The 23,443-nt window shown below is 47.2% G+C and overlaps 1 protein-coding gene and 1 long non-coding RNA gene across 4 annotated transcripts in view; one reads left to right on the top strand and one right to left on the bottom strand.

Annotated features, from left to right (window-relative positions):
- LOC125129758 (uncharacterized) overlaps positions 1–23,443 on the top strand; it is a 116,686-nt gene that overhangs the window by 44,984 nt on the left and 48,259 nt on the right. The window contains exon 3 of one of the 2 annotated variants that reach the window (XR_007135532.1): positions 13,190–13,281. The exons of the other annotated variant lie outside the window; for it this stretch is intronic. This is a non-coding gene — a long non-coding RNA (uncharacterized LOC125129758). The remainder of the gene's footprint in view (positions 1–13,189; positions 13,282–23,443) is intronic. 2 annotated transcript variants of the gene reach the window in all.
- GJA5 (gap junction protein alpha 5) lies at positions 4,571–21,574 on the bottom strand. 2 transcript variants are annotated; one of them, XM_047784837.1, is made up of 3 exons: positions 21,436–21,563; positions 21,193–21,326; positions 5,164–7,760 (listed from the first exon to the last, which is right to left on the bottom strand). In XM_047784837.1, exon 3 carries the CDS (start codon positions 7,726–7,728, stop codon positions 6,652–6,654), a length of 1,077 nt encoding a protein of 358 aa, XP_047640793.1. In that variant the 5' UTR covers positions 7,729–7,760; positions 21,193–21,326; positions 21,436–21,563; the 3' UTR covers positions 5,164–6,651. The 2 variants fall into 2 exon arrangements, with proteins under 2 accessions (XP_047640792.1, XP_047640793.1); XM_047784836.1 differs by lacking the exon at positions 21,193–21,326 and having other exon boundaries at positions 4,571–7,760; positions 21,436–21,574.

Raw genomic sequence — 23,443 nt, 5'->3', positions numbered from 1 at the left:
CATCATCCTCCTCCTCGCCTACTAGGTCTGAGCATCCGAATGGCAGGCTGCTCCCCCACTGATATCCTTCCATACCGCCCACACAGCACCTGGAGTGGCCCTGACTTGACCTGGAGCAAGCACCACCCTCACCCACCACACTGAAGGTGCGGGAGCTCACAGGCGTGGGTCATGCCTCCCATCCTTCCTCCGATGTGCAGCAGTTTCCAGAGGCACAGTTGGCAGATCATCCGCCGTCACACAGTCAGCATCCCAGACCCTGGGGTGGGTGCCTCCTGCTAATCTTATTCCATTTAAGGGTGGCAGGCAGAGCTCAAACAAAAATATTCCCAGGCATGGGAACCACGGAAATGAAGAGAGACAGCTCCTGGCAGCCACCCCAGGGGAACACCAAATTTAGTCCAAAGGTTGAATATAAATATAATTTAAATTTTTAATTATAAAAATAACATTAAAATAGTTTTAAAAATAAGGAGAATTAAAGCACAGATCCTCCATACTGACACAACTGCTTTCATTTTTATTTCTTCCTTTCAAGTCTTTGTTCTTATAAATATCTATTTTCTACAAGGAAATCATGGTGTACATATGATTTTGAATCTTGCTTTTTTACTCAAGGATATATGATAAGCATTTAAGTGAAGCATACTGCAGACAGAGAGCTAAGTGTTTTTTTGATTTTGTTTTTGTTTTTGCTTTTTAGAGCCACACTTGCAGCATGTGGAGGTTCCCAGGCTAGGGGTCTAATCGGAGCTACAGCTGCCGGCCTACACCACAGCCACAGCAACGCAGAATCCAAGCCTCGTCTGCAACCTATACTATAGCTCATGGCAATGCCAGATCCTTGACCCACTGAGCAAAGCCAGGGATCGAACCTGCAACCTCATGGTTCCCACTTGGATTCAATTCCGATGTACCATGACGGGAACTCCAAGAACTAAGTGTTTGGACGCGGAGTTCTACCACCTAGTAGGGACTAGATGTAGGTTACTGAGTCTATTTCCTTATCTGTAAGATGTGGTCAATGACCTTGTAGGATTTGCTGTAAGGATGAAATAAGTCATGAAATCTCAGCACAGAGCCTAAGAAAGAGTTAGCACTTAACATCTACAACTTGTTTCATAATTATTACCAAAATATCTGTTTTGGATTTTTTTTTTTTTTATTAATCGACTTTTCCATAGCCAATGTCACCCTGCACAGGTTTTTACATTGGTTTCCAAATGTGAAATTTTATCACAAACTCTTGTAAGCTTAAACCCCTCCAAGTTATATTTCAGTTTATTTGAAGAAGAGTCCCAGAAAGGCATAAAACAATTCCACACTGCCCCGAATGTCCCCCTGTTGTTGGAACAGCCATTGCTGCCTGTGGGGATTCAGTGATGGCCAGGTTGCCAGGCCCAGGGCAAGGCGCTCTCCTGAACGGGTTCATGCCTGGCTCCCAGTTTCTCTCTGAGGACCCCCTTGTTAGCAAGTTAGTGCCCCATCAGGCAAGGGTAATGGAAAAGTCAGCCAGGTTGAAGGGGCAGAAGGGCCTTAAGCCTTGTGTCCCCAGGGCTGTGTGGCCCATGTGTAGGTGAAGGAGGTAGATGCCAGTGTGGGGTGATTTCAGAGCAATATTAGGTTCCATGCCAAAAATCACCTCCCCGCCCACCGCCAGGCTTCGTGAGGTGGCTGGAAGTCTCACCACTGGTCACTCCTTTGGTCTAAGGCTTTGCAGGCACCGATTACATCATATATATGTGTTTCTGGCAATGACTTTATTCATCAGTCATTGGTGATACTATTTCCGATAACAGGCACCCACCTTGTACTCTGTCCAAGACTCTGTCCTGGTGCTCTGCCGAGTGATCCAGCCGCTAGGGTAAGGCTCTGCTTTGCCCATGCCATCTTCCTCCTCCGAGTCTGGAGGTCTAGTTCTGAATCCAGATCCAGTGGAGCCATGTCCCCAGTGATGCCTGCCTGCTAACGTCTTACATGATGCCTGTAGCCTGGCTACCCTGCAAATGTGCTCCCTCTCCCTCCTCACTCCCCCCTCTCTGTACACTTGATGTTTCACTGTTTTAGCCCCTCTGCTGCCATGGCTCCTCTGGACCACGCCCTGCTGGCTCCTTCCCAGCCCTTGGGACTCAGTCTTCTGCCTACTGGTCTGGACTCTAGGGAATAGGCCTAGTTAGAAGTCCCCAGTGTGTTACGGGAATTGCTATTGGTGGAAATAATATCTGTCACATCAAATAGGGCTTTGGAGCATGTTAACATATGATATTTAGTTGTTTTAGTGAAGACCCTTTACATGTGTCTTTTGCTTCTCTGTCCCTTGAGGCTTTTGCTGAGAGAGGTATGTGTGTTTTGCAACAGTTGGTGCCAGACGGTGTTACTTTAGGTGCCATCTAGGTGCTGCTTGAATTCTGTCTTTCAAAAGTGTTGGCCCATATTGAGGTCAGGGATAGCTGGATTCTGGGGTTTCCTGGAAGGAATTTGGACTTTCCTACCTGGGTTCTTTTCCCACTCCTCAGGGGCCAGCCTCTTCTTAGCTGTCGGATCTCAGCTCAGAGAGGACTTTCTGCCCTGCCCCCTCATGTGAAGAAGGCCCCTCCCCACCCCTTTGTTACCCTCACTCCATCTGCTTCTTTCTTGGCACTTATCTCAGGATGTAATTGTTTTGTTCATTTGCTTAGTTAGGGAGTCTTCCTCACTAGGCTGTAAGCTCTGAGGGAAGGGAACCATATCAGTTTTGTAAAATTGTATTCCTAAAGCCTAAGAGAGTGCCGGCTCAAAGCAGGTGCTCAATAAATATTTGTCGCATGCTAGTTTTTCTCTTTTCCAGTTGAAATGACAGTAAAAAACTATAGTCCCTTCATCTCTGATGACCATCGGGTGATCAGTGAGGCTAAACCATTGATCCTATTCTATTTACATATCTCTCATTTGTAAAATCATTTGTCCACCATATGGATGATAAGGTTAATACATAGACTGACTGCAGGGACTTCTGGGATCTACCAAGGATTGGCAAGTGGGCAGCTTATCTTTGGCTCCCCTTTCCAGCCTTGCTGTTTTCTTCATTTCTACATCATGAAAGCAAGACCCCTGCCATGTGCCTAGTGTCCTTGTTCTTTTGTTTTTTCCTCTGCTTTCAAAATCTGCTATTAAAAAGAAATCTGAAAACTCATTCATACTATGATTCTTCATAGGAGTGTTATTAGCCTTAACCACTTTAGCCATAGGTCTGAAACACTAATGGTAGAAATTCCGGTCTTACCTGGCACTGGAGGAAGGAAATTAAGGCAAGGGGCCTGTAGAGGCCTACACCTCAAGTGTGTTCATTATATTACTACTCATCTTACCTCTTTTGTGGTGAAACTTTAGAGGGAAAGGAAGGGCAATCAGAGTAGATACATAAAGTTGAAATCTCACTCACTATGAAATAAGTAGTCCCTTGTTTTTTGCAGTCTCAGTGTAACATAAATTGTTAAATGTTAATAGCTTTGTTTATAAAACCATGAAATTCCCTACTTTTTTTTTTCTAGGAAAAAAATGGGTCTTAGATGCTTTTTTCCAGTTGGACTTTGCAGGCACCTCTGATCTGATCATCTTAACCTTGGACAGATGCCAGGTATACCTTTGGCACTTAACGTTGGTGTCACAGGATGTGTTCTAGGATCAATTTACAAGCCCTTGTTAAAAGAACTTTCCTCCCTGATAAACAAGACCAGTTGGTAGTTCAGATAATACTTCCGTTTGGCTTTGCCCAGCCTTTGCTTCTTTCTCGAGGAAATGGCACCCATTGGCTGGTGAAGGTCTGGATGGTTCCTGGACCGTTTGGTGCAAGAATTATTTTTCCTCTTCTAAAGAGGTATGATCCCAACTAAAGAGACCAGTGAGAAGCTGCCTACTATCAGGAAAACTTTCTGAAACTTAGCTTCCATGTATGTAAAATGGGGATGTCCAGACCTATTTCCCAGCATCATCCTTGAAGTTATCACTTCTCTAAAACCTCTTTAAGGCCCAGATCAAGTCTCTTCTAAGATTTTTTCGTATGTATCACTTCCTGGAGTCTTATAGTTCCTAGAATTGATAAGCAATGAATTTCCATTTCATTCTAATTATTTCTTCTATGTGAGTTATTATGACCATCTTAGGTGGACTGTAAGCTCCATGAGGGGAAGTTCTGGAATCATCCCTCAATATCACAGATTTTCAAATACTATGTATTCAACATAATAACAAAAATAATGAAGATAATAACAACAATTACCATTTAATGGCAGGCTGTTATTTCCCAAGCACTCTGCTGAACTCTTTATAAACAGGATCTCATTCAACAGCCTATGAGGTAGATATTACTAGGTTCAATTTACAGATGAGGAAACCCAGCTTCAGAGATTAAGCAGCTGCTGGAAGCCAGCTGTAAATCAGCAGCTGGGATTTTTTTAACCCCTGCATGTCTGATTCCAAAGCTCTTTGCACCACTGATTGACTGATAGCTGGGCTCCAAGTGCTTCCCTCCCCCAACAAGCCTGTCATCCTTCTCTTGTAGTCACAGCATGAAAGAGACACAAAGGAGAGATAGGTGTAGGGCCAGACTTTATTAAGACAGACGACGCATATTTTTTCCTTTTTCCTTCCCGAGAGCCCCATCATCAAGGACTGATCTCATAGAGTTTCTAATCCAAGATCATTCATTTCACAAAACAAATACACATCAGGGATGGAAGAAAAGAGAGTCTTTTGGATTTTGTTTTAGAGAAAGAGTCTTAATGCCAGTGCCAGACAATAAAAGTGTCCCCTACAGATATCTGGGTTGACCTAAATGCAACCCCCATCAGTTTCCTCCACCCTACTACCCTCATCTTCTCTCCACCCACCAGTAATATCCAAGTATGAGCAGAAGGGCCCAGAGATGGGCAGGTGGCACAGAGGCTGAGCTCCCTTCTGGGTCTTCAACCTCCTCTGTCCCACTTTCTCATGCTTCTCTATTTAGGTGGATGACACTGAAAACAGTGAGACTCAGCCCCCTTGCCAGGCATCTGGAGGAAAGGGCAGGAAGACACCCATGTCTCTAGGGTATTTTCTTTTATTTCAGGACTCTCCTCCCCTTCACCCTCTTACCAGCATACACACACACACACACACACACACACACACACACACACACACACACACCAGAGAGAGAGAGAAAGAGAGAGAGAGAGAAAGAGAGTGAGAGAGAAACACACATGCATCTTAAAAAGTCAACATCTCCCTATCATTTTCAGCATCCAATTCTGAGCATCCTTTACCTTCATCCAAAATGGCAACCACCCATTATGGATAAACGAAGGAGAGAAGCCAGGACAGTTCCTGGGAAGGCAGGGCTTTTCTTTAGTCCCCTGATTTTTGGCGGCCTCTTTAGGAGCACTGGGGAGACATAGGAATCTCTATGTTCTTAAACAAGGGCCCTGCCAAGAGAGCTGGAGATTCCCTTACTGCTTCCTGCCCCTGCGAAATCCTCCAGGGAAAGAGAGATCTGGGGGCTTCCCTAGTTGTCATCACACCTCCTCTTGGCACTCTCAGTTGGCAGTCAGAAAGGGAGAGGAACAGGAGGGGAAAAGGGTTTTCCAGTATTTTCTCTCCTTTTTTATTTTTATCCTCACAGCAGAACCAATTTTTCCCAAGGGGAATCTGTGAAGCACAATGCCCTCTTTGTTTTTAAGACCTGGGGAAATTCCACTGGCCTCCATGGCTGGTGATCTGGTCAGCATCTGAGAGAGGGTGACGGCTTCTTGGGCATTCTGGTCAATAAGGTGTTTAAGGGAGCACTGACTGGACAAACAGCCAAAGGGGGAGTGGAAGGGATGGTTTCTGTCACTGGGTTGAACTGTAAAAGGCTGAAGGATGACATGTGGTGGCAGGAGTTCCAGTGGAGTCTGTGTGCACAGGGACTCTGTAGGGGAGCTCCTCAACCCTGTGGACTGGTTGTACACTCTGGACGAAGGAAAGGCTGCTCCATCACCAAGGTGAGACATTTACCAGAGGTACATACCAAGGCACTTGTAAAGTTGAGGCTGCTGGTCAAGTTCCAAGGACCTCTTTTTAAGCAAGACTTGGTAGGGGGAGGAGGAGCCAAGGGCATCCCACAGCGACCTCACCACCAACCCAGGATATGGTCCAAGGAGACAACAGGTTCAAGGGCACATCTAAGGCAAGTTCCTTGATTCATGCTCATCATTGGCTGGGAACTTTGAGCTCTTCCTTGAAGGAGGAGGGAAGTCCCTCAAGGAAGCCAGAAGGACCTAGAGAATCCATCTGGTGGCAGCCATACCGTGTGGCTGGTATGTAGAGAGTCATCCCATCCCTCTGGCTATCCCTCCCAGGCCCCGTCTGCCATGGTCCCCATCGCATTCACCGAGTAATCTGACAGGCTTCACTGAGCATCCTGGGTAGGGGCTGGGGAAAGGACAGCAGCCTGGGCAGGTAGCCATGTCTCTGACTGCACCCGCAAAGACCTGGTCATACCCTCTGGAATAAATGAGCAATGCCATTGAGCCCCAGGGCCCAAAAGAAGCAGAGCAGTGATGAGAATGAGAGAGATGGGGTCAGAAGGGAGACCTCTCCCCTCTCTGAGCCTCCTTTGTTCCCACGTGGTCCTGGTACCCCCATCCTGGAGGGTCACACCGATAGGTCGTCTGACCTGGCCTTGCTGCTGGCCTTGCTGAGACGGCGCTTGTCACTCTGGTAGCCATGGGGGAGGCGGTGACCTGGGGCACTTTCATTGGGTACCTCGGACTTCTGGGCATAACGGATGTGAATGAAACCCTCTCCTGGAATCTGCTCCTGGCCTCGCACTTGCTCAGTGGCCAGGTTATCTGTGTTCTGCTGGGAGGCCACCTTGTTACTGAAAGGACTGAAGAATTTCTCCCCAGGGCCATTCTCCAGGCACTGACTGAAGTCGGGGGGTGGTGTGCAGCTCTGGACCATACCTGCAGAGGGACTGGGAAGCTGGCACTCAGCCAGGCCCTGCTGCGACTTGACAAATCGCTGTCTGATCTTTTTCCAGCCCAGGTGGTAGAGTTCAGCAAGGCTGAGGAAAAGGGACAGTCCAGCCACAGCCAGCATAAAGACAATGAAGACATTCTTCTCCGTGGGCCGGGAGACGTAACAGTTGACAGGATGCGGGCAGGGGCTCCTGCGGCAGACGTGCAGGGTGTCCAGGAAGATCCCGTAGAGGAGGTACTGGCCCACGATGAAGGCCACCTCCATGGTGGTGCGGATCAGGATGCTGAAGACATAGGTGTTGAGCAGCGTGCCCTGCAGGACAATCCTTCCGTTCACTTCTTCCCAGCAGGACAGCTCTGTCTTCTCAGCCACTGGGTACTCGTAAGAGCCAGCGCCCCGAACCTCTTTGGCCCTCTCGGCTTCCCGGAGCTTCCGCTTCTCCTGCACACGCACCGTGTGCATGGCGTGGCCCATGTACACCAGAGAGGGTGTGGAGACAAAGATGATCTGCAGCACCCAATAGCGAATGTGGGAGATGGGGAAGGCTTGGTCGTAGCACACGTTCTCGCAACCAGGTTGCATCGTGTCACACTGGAAATCAGCCTGCTCGTCGCCCCAGGATGACTCGGCAGCCGTGCCCAGCACCAGCATGCGGAATATGAAGAGGACGGTGAGCCAGACCTTGCCGATCACTGTGGAGTGCTTGTGCACCTCCTCCAGGAATTCTCCCAGGAAGCTCCAGTCTCCCATCTTGGCTCAGCAGAAGACAGACACCAAGGTTTCTGCAAATGAGGCAGAGAGAGAGAGAGAGAGAGAGAGAAACAGAGGTACTTCTGCAAAAGTCTGGAAAGTCCAGTCATGCTCTGTGATTCCACTGACCCACACCAGTGTATTCTTAAAGAAATTGCAACTGAGAAGTCAGAGTCACCTAAAAAGCTCCCCTCCTCTTCCCCTCCCCCCAGCAAAAATAAAAGAGAAGACTCAAAGGAGTCACAATAAGGACGCAAGATTAGAACATGATTCCCACATTTGAGTGGATCTAGAAATCAACTGAGATGTGTGTTATAATGTGGATTCTGTGCTATTTACCTCCAGAGATTCTACTTCAGGAGGTCTTAGGTGGCCCCTGGAATCTGGATTTGCAGCAAGCAGCCTAGATTATTCTGATATAGGCAATCCAAGGACCACACCAGAGAAACCCTGGAGAAGTGGAAAGAACGCAGGACGGGAGTCTGAAAATGTGACTCTGGACCTTTACCTCGCTGAGTCTGTTTCCTTGTCTGCAGCGTGGGGCTGGGCATAGCTACCCCCAGAGGATTTTGAGGGTTAAATGAGATGAGCTATGTGATGTGCTGGAAGTCCTAACTCAAAGGTTCCATATGTTTGAATGGCTGTCAGGTGGAGAAAAAAAAAAAAAAAAACATACAACAACTTTTTTTTTTTTTTGGCCATTGGAACCATTTCTAAAAATTATAGTTGATTTACAGTGTTGTGCCAATTTCTGCTGTACAGCAAAGTGACCCAATCATATATGTGTGTGTGTGTGTGTGTGTGTATGTGTGTGTATATGTATATATATATATATATTCTTTTTCTCATAATATCTTCCATCATGTTCTATCCCAAGAGATTGGATATAGTTCCCTGTGCTGTACAGTAGGACCTCACTGCTTATCTATTCCAAATGTAATAGTTTGCATCTACTAACCCCAGACTCTCAGTCCATCCCCTTCCTTCCCATCTTTACCAGGAGGTGGCAAACAAGAACATGTGTGACAAGAATCGTATAAAGGTGTTCCCAGGTGGTGGGCAGCTGGTAGTGCTGATCTACACCTCCTGGCACTGCAGCCATCTCAGATGCCCAGCTCAGCTTGTTCTTCTGCTCAAAGACCTCACCCTCATGTCCGGAATAAATGCCCCAAACCTTCAAGTCCCATACAAGGCCTTCCCATATCAGGTCCTTGCCTGCTTCATTAGCCTCACTTCCTGCCTGCCCCCATTAGTTCTCTTTGTCCAGCCATGCCGAGTCCTGGAAAATTCCCAAAGGCCTTCCTCTCAACCACCTCTGATGTGCTCCCTCACCCCTATGTGAATCCCATTCAGTCTTCAGAATGGAACCTATTCCTTGCTTCTGCAGCCCTCCCTGATTCCTCAAGCAGAGCATCTTCAGCTTGGTGGTGGCCCTGGGGACACTCAGTTATCTCCTAGCACTTGCCATCTTGTTTTGTGATCCTCTGCCTGTCTGTGTTCTTCCAGCGGAAGCTCCTTGAGAACAGGAATTGTCTCTCTCTGCACCACTGTCACCTGGCCCAGAGTGGGTGCTTAGAAAATCTCAGTTGAGCAAATGAAGGAAGGGGTAGCAGGCACTATGGCAAATGAGTTCTTATTCCTTGTCTGTGTCCCAGGGGCAGGATGAATAGGCCAGCTATCACTTTCTCAGCCTTCAATGAGATTAGTTATGGTCTGTGAGGTGTGGAGAGAGTCTAATGTGGAGAGAGTGCTCTAGAAAACATTTCTCCATTCCCCCGTAAACAGAGGAAGCCTCACTTGAAGTCCTCTTCACCCCCCACAACTTTCTGCCCATGGACAGGTTGTGTGAGCCAAGTTGTCTGAAACTGCCCAGAGAATCTCAGAAATGCCAGCCAGTGCCCTGAGGCTTCTGAATCAATCTCTTGGATCTCCTACCTCCATAATTCTTACTTGATGAGCAGTAAATATCCTTATGACTTAAGTCTTTGATCAATCACTCCTAATCAACAGAACATAGAACGACCAAAAAAAAAAAAAAAAAAAGAAAAGAAAAAAAACTGAATATAAATAGTCCCTTCTTGGAATCATAAAATCTTAGACTCTTATGGGAGCTTCGAAGTTATCAAGTTCAAACCTTGACCTTCACATCTTTGTTGCCCATGTGCCCCTGATTCCTATCTCTTCCAGGTTCCTATCTTTATGAGGAAAGGCAGGGTGGGGCTACCAGGTTTCACGGTCAAGGCTTCTTTGGCTTCTCAACTGATACCTTGACAGAGACCAGCCTCCTGGCTCTGTCTTCTCCCTGCCCGCCCTCCCCAACCCGAGGGTACGCAGAGTCCCTGGAAGTGAAAGAGCTTGTGAGTGAGCAGAAAGGGCCTTATCTGTTCCCCTCTATATCAAAGACCCAGGTCTTGGGGACTTTCCTCTGGTTTGTGATCAGATATCTGCCCTTTTCCTCATATGATGATGGGCCCTTCCCTAGCCTCCAAAGGTGGAAAATTGTGGAGCATTTGCCCCAAAGGAAAATGGCTGATTAGATAAGAGTTTGAATGGTCTGTTATCCCTTCTGGGCACGTGCACAGTGTTCAGCACCTTTGGGGTCATCTGCACACATTGGAGACCAGGATGTGGTGAGTGTCAGAGAGAAGAGAGGGAGAGGCAGGGGCAGAAGACAAGCAAAAGAGTGAAAAGAGGAGTTCCCATTGTGGCACAGCGGAAACGAATCCGACTAGAAAACCATAAGGTTCTGGGTTCAATCCCTGGCCTCGTTCAATGGGTTAAGGATCCAGCATTGCTGTGAGCTGTGGTGTAGGTCACAGATGCAGCTCGGATCTTGTGTTGCTGTGGCTGTGGCATAGGCCAGTGGCTACAGCTCCGATTCAACCCCTAGCCTGGGAACCTCCATAATGTGGCAGGTGCGGCCCTATAAAAGGAAAAAAAAAAATTAAGATCGAAAAGACAAAGGGCACTTGGAAATGGAGAAAAACCCTTAAGATAGTTTGGGGGTTAGCTCAGTGGAGTACAAATCCCTGTGCAGATCTGCTTAACTTGCAGACATTACTAGATCTGTGTCTCAATTTCCTCACCTGCAAAATGACTGTACTATTATTTAGCTCATAGAGTGTTATAAGGTGATGCATAAAAAGCACTTAGCACAGTGCTCAAAATACAAGAGCTGAATAAAAGGCAGCCATCAATAGCAAGGAAAGTGGTGGAGAAGGACAAGAATAGGGGGAGAGAGAAGGAGAAAGTGGAAGGCAGAGAGACATGCATTACAAAGAAGAGAGAAGCAGATGGAAGAGCAGAACAGGAGAAAGCCAGAGGGAAAGAGAAATGGAAATCGAAGGGAGAAAGAAGGAAAAGGAAGAAAAGAAAAGAAAGAAAAGGAAAGAAAAGAAAGAAAAAGAAAAGAAAGAAAGAAAGAAACAAAGGGAGAAATGTCATATTCTTCCAGGATTCGAAGCAAGTTTTCCAACTCTCCTCAATCCCTGAAGACTTTTCCCTGGATCTTCTTTCTCAGTCACTCATTCCTTACAAGTCCCCAAGGAAGGATAAAAATAGTTCCAGGCAAAGAATGTGACGCTTTGGTCTGGTCTGCCAAGAGAATGCCAAGAGGCTAGACTGCTGACTCCCTCACTTGTGATCCAAGAGTCCCATATGGAAGAAGGTACAAGAAAGAAAGAAGGTACAAGAAAGAAACATCAAAGAATATCAGCAAGACAGTACTAGAAAGGATGCCTCGTTGAGAGGAAGTAAGAGAAAGTAGCTGAGGAGGTGTGGACTGGGGCAGACCCCATGGGCCCTGGTGGCAGCAAATTGGGTGAAAGACCTCTCATTTGTGATTTCCTGGATGACTCAGACAAAGTCAGAGAAGCTTAAAATTGATACCCTATACCAGCTGCTCAGCTTAGAAAGGTCCCTGACTGAAGTCAGTTTCCCAGCTACTCTGGGTCCCTTTGGGACCCCCACAACCTCAGCCAAAGAAACACATAGATTAGATACTCACTGAGTTTTCTGGGCATATAGCATACTAAATGCACTGTAGATTATTATCCATTTCTTGGCAGGAAGTGTGTTAGGAGAGGCCAAAGAAGCTGTCCATGCCATGAATAAATTCTATCAAACACAATGATAAGGTACGCCACTGCTTCATCTGTGATCATCACTGGCTTCCTACTGCTTATAAAGTCCAAATGATTTAACTCGAACCTGAGAGTCTCCACAGCACAGCCTTATCCTCTCTGTTTCCTCTGTTCCCCTCACATACTCAATACTTAAGCTAGACAACTCCCCACACACGTATTCATGGCCCACAGTTTCTCACCTCCCTGTCTCGGCTCCTCATGTTCCCTCTGCCCACAATGTCCTTCCCTTTCATTCATTCGTTTAATAAGTTTCTTGAGTGGTTACCAGTTACCAGGCATCATGCAGTGATGATGACCCTGAAGATACAACAATTAAAAAGACAATCAAGGAATCCCTGCCTTTACTGAACTTAGCTGCCTTTATTTCCCTTAATTAAGAAGAGAAATCAAACACATATTGCAACAAAGCATGATATGTGTATTAAAATCAGGGAAATACAGGGGCCCATGGGAACTGAACCTGACTCTGGTTGAGGGTTGGGCCTGGGCCCTCCACAGATCCCTGGGTAATTGAATTTTACAGCCCTTTGCAACTGATACAGTTTCTCAAGTCCCCAAGGCAAAAAGCAATGGTCCCTAGAACCTGGACAAGGACATCCCAACTCTGAACACTCTTTACTCCAAGACCTTCAGTGTCCTCTCTTTCTTTCCTTTTTTTTTTTTTTGAGAGGGTGATACAGAATTTGTCAAATTAGATTTTTTTCTATTCACAAGTGAGATCGCATCTACATACCGTTTTGCTAGTCTATGTAGGTACATCATTTCTAACAAGTTTAGACTTAGGACAAATGGGCTCAATCATACAAAAACATATGCACGCTGTTTTAAAACAGTAGTGCATACATTATACTCCTATTAATCCAGGTTTGATTTTAAAAAAACCCACTGGTTTCAAAGATCCCTCTGATTTTGAAGATAAACTAAGATATGGTATGATTCTGAAATTTTTAGCCATTTTATGTAGTTGCCATCTTACTGGGTCCATGTCCTCTTTCAAGGTATCCTATCCTGGGACAAGGCAAACATTTTGAAGTCACCAGGGCACTTGTTTGGTCATAGTAACAGGGCACCTTTATAAGAGGGGACGGGCCAAAGGAAGGTTTGTGGACACAGTGAGCGTAAATCATTGTATTCCTTTACTCCATGTATTGTATGGCTGGAAATAAAATCCAGGGACCTGTGTTCCCAATTCATTGCTCCTCCTTATGTTGGCACTGTTGCCTCCCTGTGCAGCCAAAGTTTTTAAAGAAAATCAATTTAGAGCAACCCAAATGAACACAAACTCATAGCTAGGACCTCTTCCTCTGACTCCACAGATCTAGGTGAAAATGGAAACATCTTCTCAAGTTGATCTCAGCCCTCTTTGATGTCCCCTGAACTCTGAGGACTCGAAATTACCATCCAGCAGGTAGGATACATTTCCACACTGGGTTCTATGCCGCCTTAACCCTTGTTCTCCAAAAGCTTCTTATCTCTCAGCCCAACCACAGGGTTGTGTTTGTTTGTTTGTTTGTTTGTTTTTGAGTCCCTACTGTGTGTCTACCAGCATTCTGGGTACTGAAAATAATATCTAAGAGGTACCAGACTGGGTGTATACTAGGCACTCAATATCTGTTGCATTCATAAAATCAGGCATGATTCTTGCCCTCAAGATTTAATAGCTTTTTCCCTCAGATGGGAGTATATTTCTCAAAGTCAGAAGTCTGTCTTCTACTTTGTATTCTTCTTGCATTAGGTTTTCTCATTAGGTGCATAATCAGTGCTTTCTTAATGATTGAAAAAAAAAAAGTTTGGTCTAGCAGTAAAGTTGCACTGCTCTGACACAGCCCCCAAATGGGGTGGGGGAAATAAGTTACTGCACACTTGGAAATTGCCCTGCTCCTTGAAGCCCTTTAGCAATGGCTTCAGCATGAGCTAGGCAGGCTGCAGGTGACAGGTGCCACCCAGCACACAGCTAAAACTACACCCTTGTCTTTCTTGCTCAAGAAGACGTGTTGCAAGTGAGCAAGGAGGTACCAGGGGATGCCTTGAAAATTCCCTTCCTGCTATTGATTCTAGTTCTGGCCTCTGGAACCGTATATGACAGCCCTCTAATATAGCATTTGACAGCAATTTCTGTGTCCCCCCTGCCCCCCCGGAGTCAGCAGTTGGGCCTGGGGCTGAACTGTAAAGCCACTGGGGTTTCACATACATAATGAGAATTATTCACCCTACCAACTCTGTATTATCTCTCCAACTCAACTCTGAGCTCCTTGAAGACAAGCCTCTCCTCTTTTCATCATTGGATCCTCTTCCAGAAACCCCCCACCCTCTCTTTGCCCTTAGTGCTGATTCTTGTGTCCTCCAACTGATGGGTTGATTTGTGCACTTTTTTAGAAACAACAATAATGGACAAATCACAACATTCAGAACAGAAACAGACCCACAGACTTTGAAAAACTTATGGTTACCAAAGGGGACAGGTGGTGGCGAATGGATGGGCTGGAGGTTGGGGATTGGCATATGCACACTGAGGTATGTGGAATGATTGGCCAACAGGGACCTGTTGTATAGCACAGAGAACTCTACCCAGTATTCTGTGATAATCCATGTGCCGAAAGAATCTGAAAGAGAATGGATGTGTGTACATGTATAACTGAATCACTTTGTTATACAGCAGAATTTATCACAATCTTGTAACTCAACTATACTTGAATGAAAGTGAAAAACAAATTCAGGTCACTCAAAACACCTAGTACCAGTAGAATCACCTCCCTGGGAAGCTGACCTAGGGGCACCTGCACAATGACTATGGTGGTGCAAACACCAGGGAGACAAAAGGCACAGAGCCTTCCTCCTGCCCACGAGAGAGCCCTCTGCTTGGCCGGGCGTGACTGAATGTGTCTAGAGCAGAGACTTGATCACCACGGGCTATTCCTTCTCTCCCCCCTCCCCATAAGTCACTGGGGAGCTCACCCAAAGTTGACAAAATTAGATTTTAAGACCACGCTGTAGAGTCTGAGTCTAATTCTGGACAGTGACACATGTTCTGGATAGTATCTAACAGATCTCTGGTTCTCAATAAAGATTGTTATTCATAGTAATAATAACAATCCCCTGGGCCCGGGCTCTAATTCTGTTCACCGTGCAGTGGAATGTGGCGAGGTCAGGGTCGCCTCGCTTCCCAGTGAAGAGAATTCGGTTGTAAAAGGAGCCACAGGGCTTTACTTAAACGATGTCTTAGACACAGTCCTAGGTCAGTGCCGCTCGGCTCAGAACATGATCGTGAGCCCCAGTGCTACGCCAGACATCCGAGGTGGCTTTATCAAGTGAAGCACCAACCGGAACCATCACCTCGAACTCTTTTGTAGCTTATTCATTAACGTACATTCTTCTAACGTTCCCTCACCCCAATAGTTTCCCCCAAAAATGGATGTATAGGGAGAGTTATGTGAAAAAGTGGTCTTGATCCTCTCAGCCACCCCATTAATCGCTATTTCTCTTGGAGAGTCTCAGCTTCAAATTTTCTGCTTTACCCAGAGTTACACAAAAAGAGATTTTGAAGCTAGGTAATAATAATAAGAAAATTGAGCACGTATGGAGACCTATGTGCCAGGCACTCTGCGAGTTTCTTGATATATATTTTCTGATTTGATTCTCACAACAACCTAAGGAAGCAGGGACTGGCCCTGTCTCTGTCCACTTACAGGGCTTGGAGAGGGTGACTTGCTGGTAAGCATGAAGTGGACATCAAACTTTGCTCTTGTGTTTTCTGACAGCGATGCCCCTTCCTTAAGAACTATGCTAGGGAGTCCCCGCCATGGCTCAGTGGAAACGAAGCTGTCATCCATGAAGATGCAGGTTCGATCCCTGGCCTCACTCAGTGGGTTAAGGATCCGGCTGCCTTGACCTGTGGTGTAGGTCTCAGATGTGGCTTGGATCCCGAGTTGCTGTGGCTGTGGTATATATAGGCTGGCAGCTGCAGCTCCGCTTCAACCCCTAGCCTGGAAACTTCCATATGCCATGGGTGTGGCCCTGAAAAAAAAAAAAAAAAAGAACTATGCTAGAAAGTTCCCTTCTTTGAAAATCCTTACTCGTCAAAGACTGGCCTCAGAACTGCCACGGAGATGTTTGTGAGATAACTCTTCATGTAGGGAGTTGGTTTGTGAGTAGTTGGGGGTAATTCTGACATGCAGAATTGTCATTCTTTTCCTGATTTAGGTTTGGGGTAGCTACTTCAGCTACCGGATGGATGTATGATATGGTGGCAGCTATTGAGTTGGAAGTGTGGGCAACGTTCCCAGAGTTAGAGGTCCAGGTGGGGACCTGCACCCCTGAACCTGGATCACTTACAGAGGGAGAGGGAGCTAGACATGAGAGAGAGAAAGAAAGACAGATGGAGGAGATTAAGTATCACTTTAGTTTTCCTCCTACTCTAGCCAAGGGCAGATCATTAACTCCTCTTTAAATCTAATTGTTTTATTCTGGCAAGGACCAAGTGGTTCATTCAGAGATCCTGTTGGCCAACAGTTGGTTCAAAGCCAAGGAAGTGGAAGGGAGCAGGCAAAGTAGAGAAAAAGAATTATGCTAGGATAAGGAATTTTCTTCTTCAAATGTTAGAAGACATATTTACAAGGAGTGGCTAGGAGGGGGTGGCAAATGGAGGTATTCAATTACAATGAAATATTGGGAGGTCTTCATCAATTACCCAGAGGGTTGCTTAATACCAATGCAGTTATTAATGAAAATTACGTTTATGAAGTGCTTTGTTATTTCTAACATCTTATCATCAATTCATAGTATAGTAGAGCTAAAAGGAATCTAGGGATCAGTCAAACTCAACCTCTTATTTCTATACAAGGTGAAGACTGGGGTCCAGAGAAGTTAATAATAGTAATAACAGATGTCACCAAGTTGTTTTCCATGTGCAAAGCATTTTACAGTTATATTTTCTAACCTTTATGTGATGTTAACAATACTTTCTAACCCTTATGTTAACCCTGCTAGGAAACTAGTACTGTCCCATTTGGCAGCTGAGAAAACTGAGACTCAGAGGTATAGTAACTTGTACAAGGTCACACAAGTAGCAAATGCTGTGGAAGGTCTGCCTTATCAGGCTGGTCTGCCTGACTCCAAAACCTCCTTATGCCCTGTGTCTCTGGGAGGGAAAGAAAAGCCAAGAGGCCCTAAGATGGGCAGGACTGACAGCTGGTGACAAACATATGACCAGAGCTCCAGTGTTTTAGCTCCCCAAGCAGGGCTTTTCCCACTACCCCTTGAGGGGCCCACGGTTTTCCCTTTCAGCCTCGGGCTCCTTGGCTGGGCATCCTTTGCATATGCTGTTCCTAGAATTACTGATCACATGGAGGCCCTCAGCCCTCAGTGGTCAGGATTCCCAGACTCTTCAGCATCTGCCACCATTTAGCCAGAACTCACATATAGAAAGTTATCTCCTTTTTTAGCCATTAAGTGCTCTTGGCAGGGGCTGTGTCTGCTGCTGAGTTCTTGGCTGGCCCAAGAGCAGACTCTGGGGTTTCACTGATATCAAATCGTAACAAGAACATCGGGAATAGAGTTAGGTGATGGGACTCGCATTTTCTAGGAAGAGTGGAATCTGAGCCCTGTCTCCATCACTCTCTAGTTGTGTGACCTTAGACAAGTCACGGAACCCCTTAGTTTCCTCCTCATCTGAAAAAAAGGGAATATTTACTCATGGGGATTAAACAATGTGTGAATAGGTGGAAATGTCTAGAATGGTATCTGGCAGATAGTAGACACTCAATAATGTTAGTTCCTTGTTTTCTTTTCTGCCACCTCCAGTAAAAGCTTCTCTCAAACATGGCCCAACTAGTCAACCTGATGCAGCATTTGACAGTTAGAGGGACCAGCACCTCCCCTGCCACAGGGTAGGGGAGGGTGACCATCAGAGGTAGGGCAAACCTAGGCAATGGGAAGGATATTAATTTCACTGTAAATCAGTTATTTCACTAGCATGAAGAGGAGAGGCAGGGGTGGAGGGGAAGGGAGGAGTAGGGTCCCACTCCACCCAGGCCCCTCTTGTTCTCATAACTGGTCCAGCCTGCCCCCGAACTTCCCTTAAACTCAAGCTTTGGGGTCTGGAGAGGGACTCCACCTGAGTCCATATTATCAAATAGGGGCTTCGTGTAATTCCTTCCTTCTGAGGAGCTGCAGCACTTTGGCATCTGACCACCAATCCAAAGGCACGTCCACAGGGGTACATTTGAAGCTGGCTCACTTCCGCTGGGAAGAGAAATAGGAGGTTGTCTACTCTGATCTGAGGGGAAGAGGCACCCTGACGCCTAATCCCACCTGCCCACTCCTGAAGTTCTGAGTCATGAAGAGGCCAGCTTGGATTCACATCCTGGAAATTCTCTGTGAAGACTCAGAAGAGAGGCTCTTTCTGGTCCCAGCTATTTCTTTGTGACTCTAGACCAGACATGCCCCCTCCTGAGTGTCAGCTCACTCACACGTAAAACAAAGTGGGGGAGCTGGAGGCTTGCTGAGGCCCTTCCAGCTCTAAGTTAGAACATCTGGGGGAGTTTGTGACTTGTCCACTTGTGATAATTTGGCAAATTAGTGGCAAAGCCAAGAGGCAAATCCAGATTTTCAGACTCCCAATTTAGAGGTTAGCAAAACGAGTCCCAGAAAGAAAAAAAATCTGTGGTCATATAAACCAAGTAATACCTTCTCAGAATTTCATGTCTCTGTGGAAAGGCCTTTGCCTCAAATGAGACTCAATTCAAAGACCCTTGGGCTGAGGACCAGGTGACCTGGATTCTACCTTTTGTCCTAGTGCTCATTGACCATATACCATGTGATAGCCATTTAAAATATATTATTTGATTTTCGTAAAGGCTTACAAGGAAAATATTTATTAACCTCTTTGGCAGATGAGGATCAGAGACATTAGATAATTTCCTCAAGCTTTCCAGAGCTGAAATTCTAGCCAAAATGTGATTGCGAGTGCCCAGGCTCTTCCTTCTGCCCTTCCCGAATTAAATAAACTCTAAGATCCCTTTGTGTTATTTCAGTTCCTCTGATTCTGAGACCTCCTGATTCTCTTCCCTTATGAAGGTGCACGGATGATTGAGGGCTGAGTTTTTCTAGCCCACGACTTGCTAGTATGTCAGAAACAAATGCTTCAGAAAGCTGTCATTAGACAGGAGCCAGCAGCTTCTGACTGTAGAAAGGAAGTCAACTTCTTTTCTAGGAGACCTGATGCTTTCCTGGAAAAGTCACTTACCCGAAGGGTTGATTAATACTAATGCCCTTCAGCAGTTCAAGCCTAGAGCCCAAAGTGGGGCCAGTTCACTCAGCGAGTTGCTGGGATCCCTAGTGGGGTGAGATCTTTCCTGGGACAAAGGGCCGAACCTGGGACTTGGGCCTCCCTGGCCCTGAGGACTGCAGGGCTTCTGTCCTCACTGGTCCACGCAGATGGGCTCCCTGTCCTGTTTTAACTGGCTGGGCCCAGAAGTGGGATCAGCCAGTGCCCAAGAAGCCAGGCTGCCCTGTGCTGCCCCTGCTGGCTGCAAGAGCTCAGAGCCCACCACTGCATGGGCCCCCCACCAGCCGGCAGAGACGGGGAGAAGTAGGTGGGCAGGTGGTGTCACTGCCAGAAAACAGGACTGTAGAGATGCTTACATGCAAGAAGCAGGGAGCTTTGGGGGAAAAGTGGGAGCTCAGAAAACACAGTCAAGGATAAGAGGTAGAAGAGCCCTAGGTGTGAGTAAGCAGAACAGGATACTCCCAACTGAATGGGCCCTGACACACTCATTTCCAAGAGGTCACCTCCCCTTTCCAGGCCTTGTTTTCCTTATTTGTCAAAGGAGTGATTGACTGGCACTCTAAGAGACCTTTTCCAGTTCTGATGGCCTAGGGCCTTAGGCCAGTACCTAGAGGGGGACAGGAGTGAGGCAGCTAGGAGGCAAGAACAATAACCAGTTTCAACAGCCCAGCCAGGACACCTCTGGGGTTCCGAGGCAGTGGCCAAGCAGGACAACGCGGTTGTGTGCCTACCGTGGCTCCCTGAACGTTGTGAGCCTGCAAGACTAGATGCCCAGAGGGTGCTGGCTTGGAAGCCAAGGAGCACACATCCCGGTATTGCCTGGCCTGCATGCCAAGGTCGCTGGGACTGCTCCTTGGCAGCTGCTGAGTGAGGAACAGATTTGGAGGGACAGGAAAGGGAGCAGGCTCCAAACAGCAGCACCGCCCAGAAACCTGGCCGGAGGGTGGGGAGCTCAGAACTGCCCCTGGAGAGCCCAGTCAGGGTCTGGGCTGGGCTATGACTCCAGAGTCAGAGGGTGGAAGAGATGGAGGCCACGTGGCCTGATGATGTGAAAGGCTGGGATGCTTCTAAATAAATACCAGCTTCTGTCCCCCGCTGTGAGCCCACCACCCCAGGCAGAGGGGGTGGCCTTGGTCTCATCTGTGTTCAGTGTTGCTGGATGTCCCCCAGGTCTCCTGACTCCCTGCCCAGTGCTCCTCACATGGTCCTCCCTTCTCTTGGGCCAGTCAGACTCAGTGTGTCAGAGCTGCGGTCAGGAAACAGCTCCGTGAGATGCCGAGTCAGAACCAGGAACCCCTCCATTATGACAGGGTGCAAGAGGAGGGATACAGGAAAAACTGAACAAAGTTACTGTAAGGATGTAAAATCCTGTGACAGGCTTTTCTGTTTTAATGGTACTGAGGTGTGTTGGAGCGTAAGGAATCTCAGCCTTGGTCAGTGTTACTGCTGAATGGAACCGGATAATCCTGCTACTGCAAACCTTGCGTTTCATGGATGAAGAAACTGAGCCCCAGAAGAGCGAGTTATCTGGCCCAAGGTCACACATCCCCTCCAGGGACCAGAACCCAGGTCTCTTGGCCCCTGCGTCCAGGTTCCTTCCCCACATGCTCAGAAGAGAGATCAAGGGCCTGACAGAACCCTTCCTGCCCTCCACCCAGGAGGAAAGGAGACCTTCCGAGGGCGCTTCTCCCAGCTTCCTCTCGGGGTCTCACTAGCCTCTTTCCTCCAACAGCAAGTGGCCGGATTGCTCCTCTGCAGGAAACTAAGCAGGGAATATTTTTAAACTGTCCTACATGCCTTAGGGGGAAAAAAAAAAAATCAAAACACTCTCCTAGATGCTGTGGAAAGCATTTCCAAAAAGATTCCAAGCCTAGAGGAAGTATCATAAAACAGTGATGGTTTGGGTTTTTAAAGGGCCAATTCCAATCGTAAGCAAAGTGCCTGGAAATGGACTGGGATCCTGCTTGTGAGAAGCCGCTGGGGCACAGTGGCTCTTGCGAGAGGTTAGACGGACTGCGCGGGCCCTCTACTCACAGTTCTACAGCTCCTTCTGGATCAAGTGAGTGATTTATCAGCTGCTTCCTAAGCCGTCCTCCTTAGTATACCCAGAGCTCCCCATCACAGGGGCCGGTGGGGCGGCAGGCGGGGGTGGGTGCCGGCAGATACGCCTGCAGGTGCAGAGAAAGGGCTTTGTGTTGTTACCCAGCCTGCAATTCAAGGCTCTCTCTTTCCCATCAACTGGTAGTTTTAGCTCTTACAATTCAAGTTTGCCCTTACCTTCTTCTTTTCTTCCTGTCTGGAATTTCCGTTGGCTTCTTGGTTCTCTGGCCGCCTCTTCTCTGGCTGCCCACTCTCCCCTGCTCTTGAGCCTGTCAGTCGTTCCTCTCCCACCCTCTTTTTAATCGCTATCTGTCACCCTCCCTCCGCCCACTTCTTCCTACTCTCTCTCTCTCCTCCCCCTTCCCCCTCGGGATCCCTCCCTCCCCGCTCTCTCTTGTGCGCTTACAGCCTTTGCTCCTTTAAAAGTTTGTTTTCACCCCTCTACCTCCAGCCTCTCCTCACTGGGTTCTCCCCAGGAGACTGAGCTCTCCTCCTCCCCCGCTGCCCTCACCATCATTGTCGCCACAGTCCTCACGCTGGCCCCCTCTCCGCGGGCAGGCTGGTGGTGCACCGCCTCCCTGGTCTTTGCCTGCCCACTCTCCACTGAGCCTCCTCAGCCCACAGTGTTCCTGAGGCATCAGCGGGAAAACTGGCACTACCCGAAGTCCCATTTCCCCATCCTTTTCCTGTCTTCAGAAAAAAAAGTGCGCTCGTTCGTGATCTTTTGAGGACTTCTGTGCCCACATCAGTGAGCTGGGCACCAGGTAGCCCAGAAAATGTGGTCTCACAGATCACAAGCAGCTGCACCCAGAATAGACACAGGGGTAACCTGAAAGCCCCAAAGGACGGGGAGAGGGCTCCCCACTGCCCAGGACAGATAGATGATATAGAGATATGGATATGGCTATAGATATAGATATGGATATAGATACAGATATAGGTATGAATATGGATATAGGGACAGATATAGACACCATGTTTTTATTTCACTTACTCATTCCAAAGTCCACTTCTATAAAGTAGACATTTCTACATTCCACATTTGTGGAAACTAAGGTTCGGAGAAACCAAGTAACACAATCATGGTGCCCAGTTAGTAAATGGTAGAGTCATGACTAGAAGTCTTAGCCACTGCCAAAGTCACCTCTTTGCTCTTGCCACGAAAGCGTACAGGTCTCCCAGCTGGAATTGAGCCAATGGAGGGAAGGTTGTGTCTTGTGAAATCACAAGTCACAGGTGAGCAAATTCAGAAACAGGCATCTCTCCCTCAAACTCCCCTCATTTTCAACTCCTTTTCCTCAACTCCTCAAGGTCAGTGCTTAGCCGTGGACCCGGCTGGACTGTGATAAATATCAACCACGGAGGTTACTATGAGTGGGCTGAAATTAGACAAACCAATGACCAAGAGCCCACAGTTTGTGAGAGCTAGAAGGAAACCCCAGAGATCATTTGAAAGAGCCAGGGAAACTGAGGCGCAGCCTCGAGGCCACTTGTCAGGATCATACACAGCAAAGTAGGAGGCAGAGGCAGGACCAGAACCCAGACCCATTCCTTTGCTCCACGACATCCCTTCACATATAGCGTCATTCACAAATATTCTAACAAAATTGTTTGTTTCTTTAGTGGGTGATATTTTTCATGAGCGAATAAGCTTAGGATCAGTAAGAGGGGAAAGAACATGGGGCCAAATTTCCTGTGTCTAGAGAGGCAGCAGTCCTGCTGAAAACAAACACAGGATTCTTGATTCTTCAGCCAGAGTTTCCCCTCTTTTTTCTGTATAACATCAGAGCAGATGCTGGGGCCAGCCTGTCCAGGTTTGAATCCTGACTCCCCCGCTTACTAGCTGTGTGACATTGGGCAAGTTCACATAAGCTCTATTCTCTCAGTTCCCTCACCTGTAAATTGGGGATGATAATAACTTCCTCCTGTGGTCATGAGGACTAGTGAGGATGTGTGAGGCACCTAGCACAATGTCTGGTATGTGGCAAGTGCTGTGGATATGGAACAAAATACAGTACAATACAACACAGAGCCTTCTCCTCCTGCCTGTCCTTCCCATGGCTGGTGCCAACTCCTGGGATAGAATTCAGCATGTGAAACCATGCAGAGCCTTGGTGACACCCAGTTTCTTCTCCAAAGCAGAGATTGTCCCTACACTACGGCTTTGTCCTTACACACCAGTCAC

The sequence above is a fragment of the Phacochoerus africanus genome, chromosome 6 (genome assembly GCF_016906955.1).
Source record: "Phacochoerus africanus isolate WHEZ1 chromosome 6, ROS_Pafr_v1, whole genome shotgun sequence".
Lineage (NCBI taxonomy): Eukaryota > Metazoa > Chordata > Mammalia > Artiodactyla > Suidae > Phacochoerus > Phacochoerus africanus.
This window is presented reverse-complemented; position numbering and strand designations above follow the sequence as displayed.

Coding starts and splice junctions, on each gene's coding strand:
- GJA5 (XM_047784836.1), bottom strand. CDS start 7,728: ATGGGAGACTGGAGCTTCCTGGGAGAATTCCTGGAGGAGGTGCACAAG.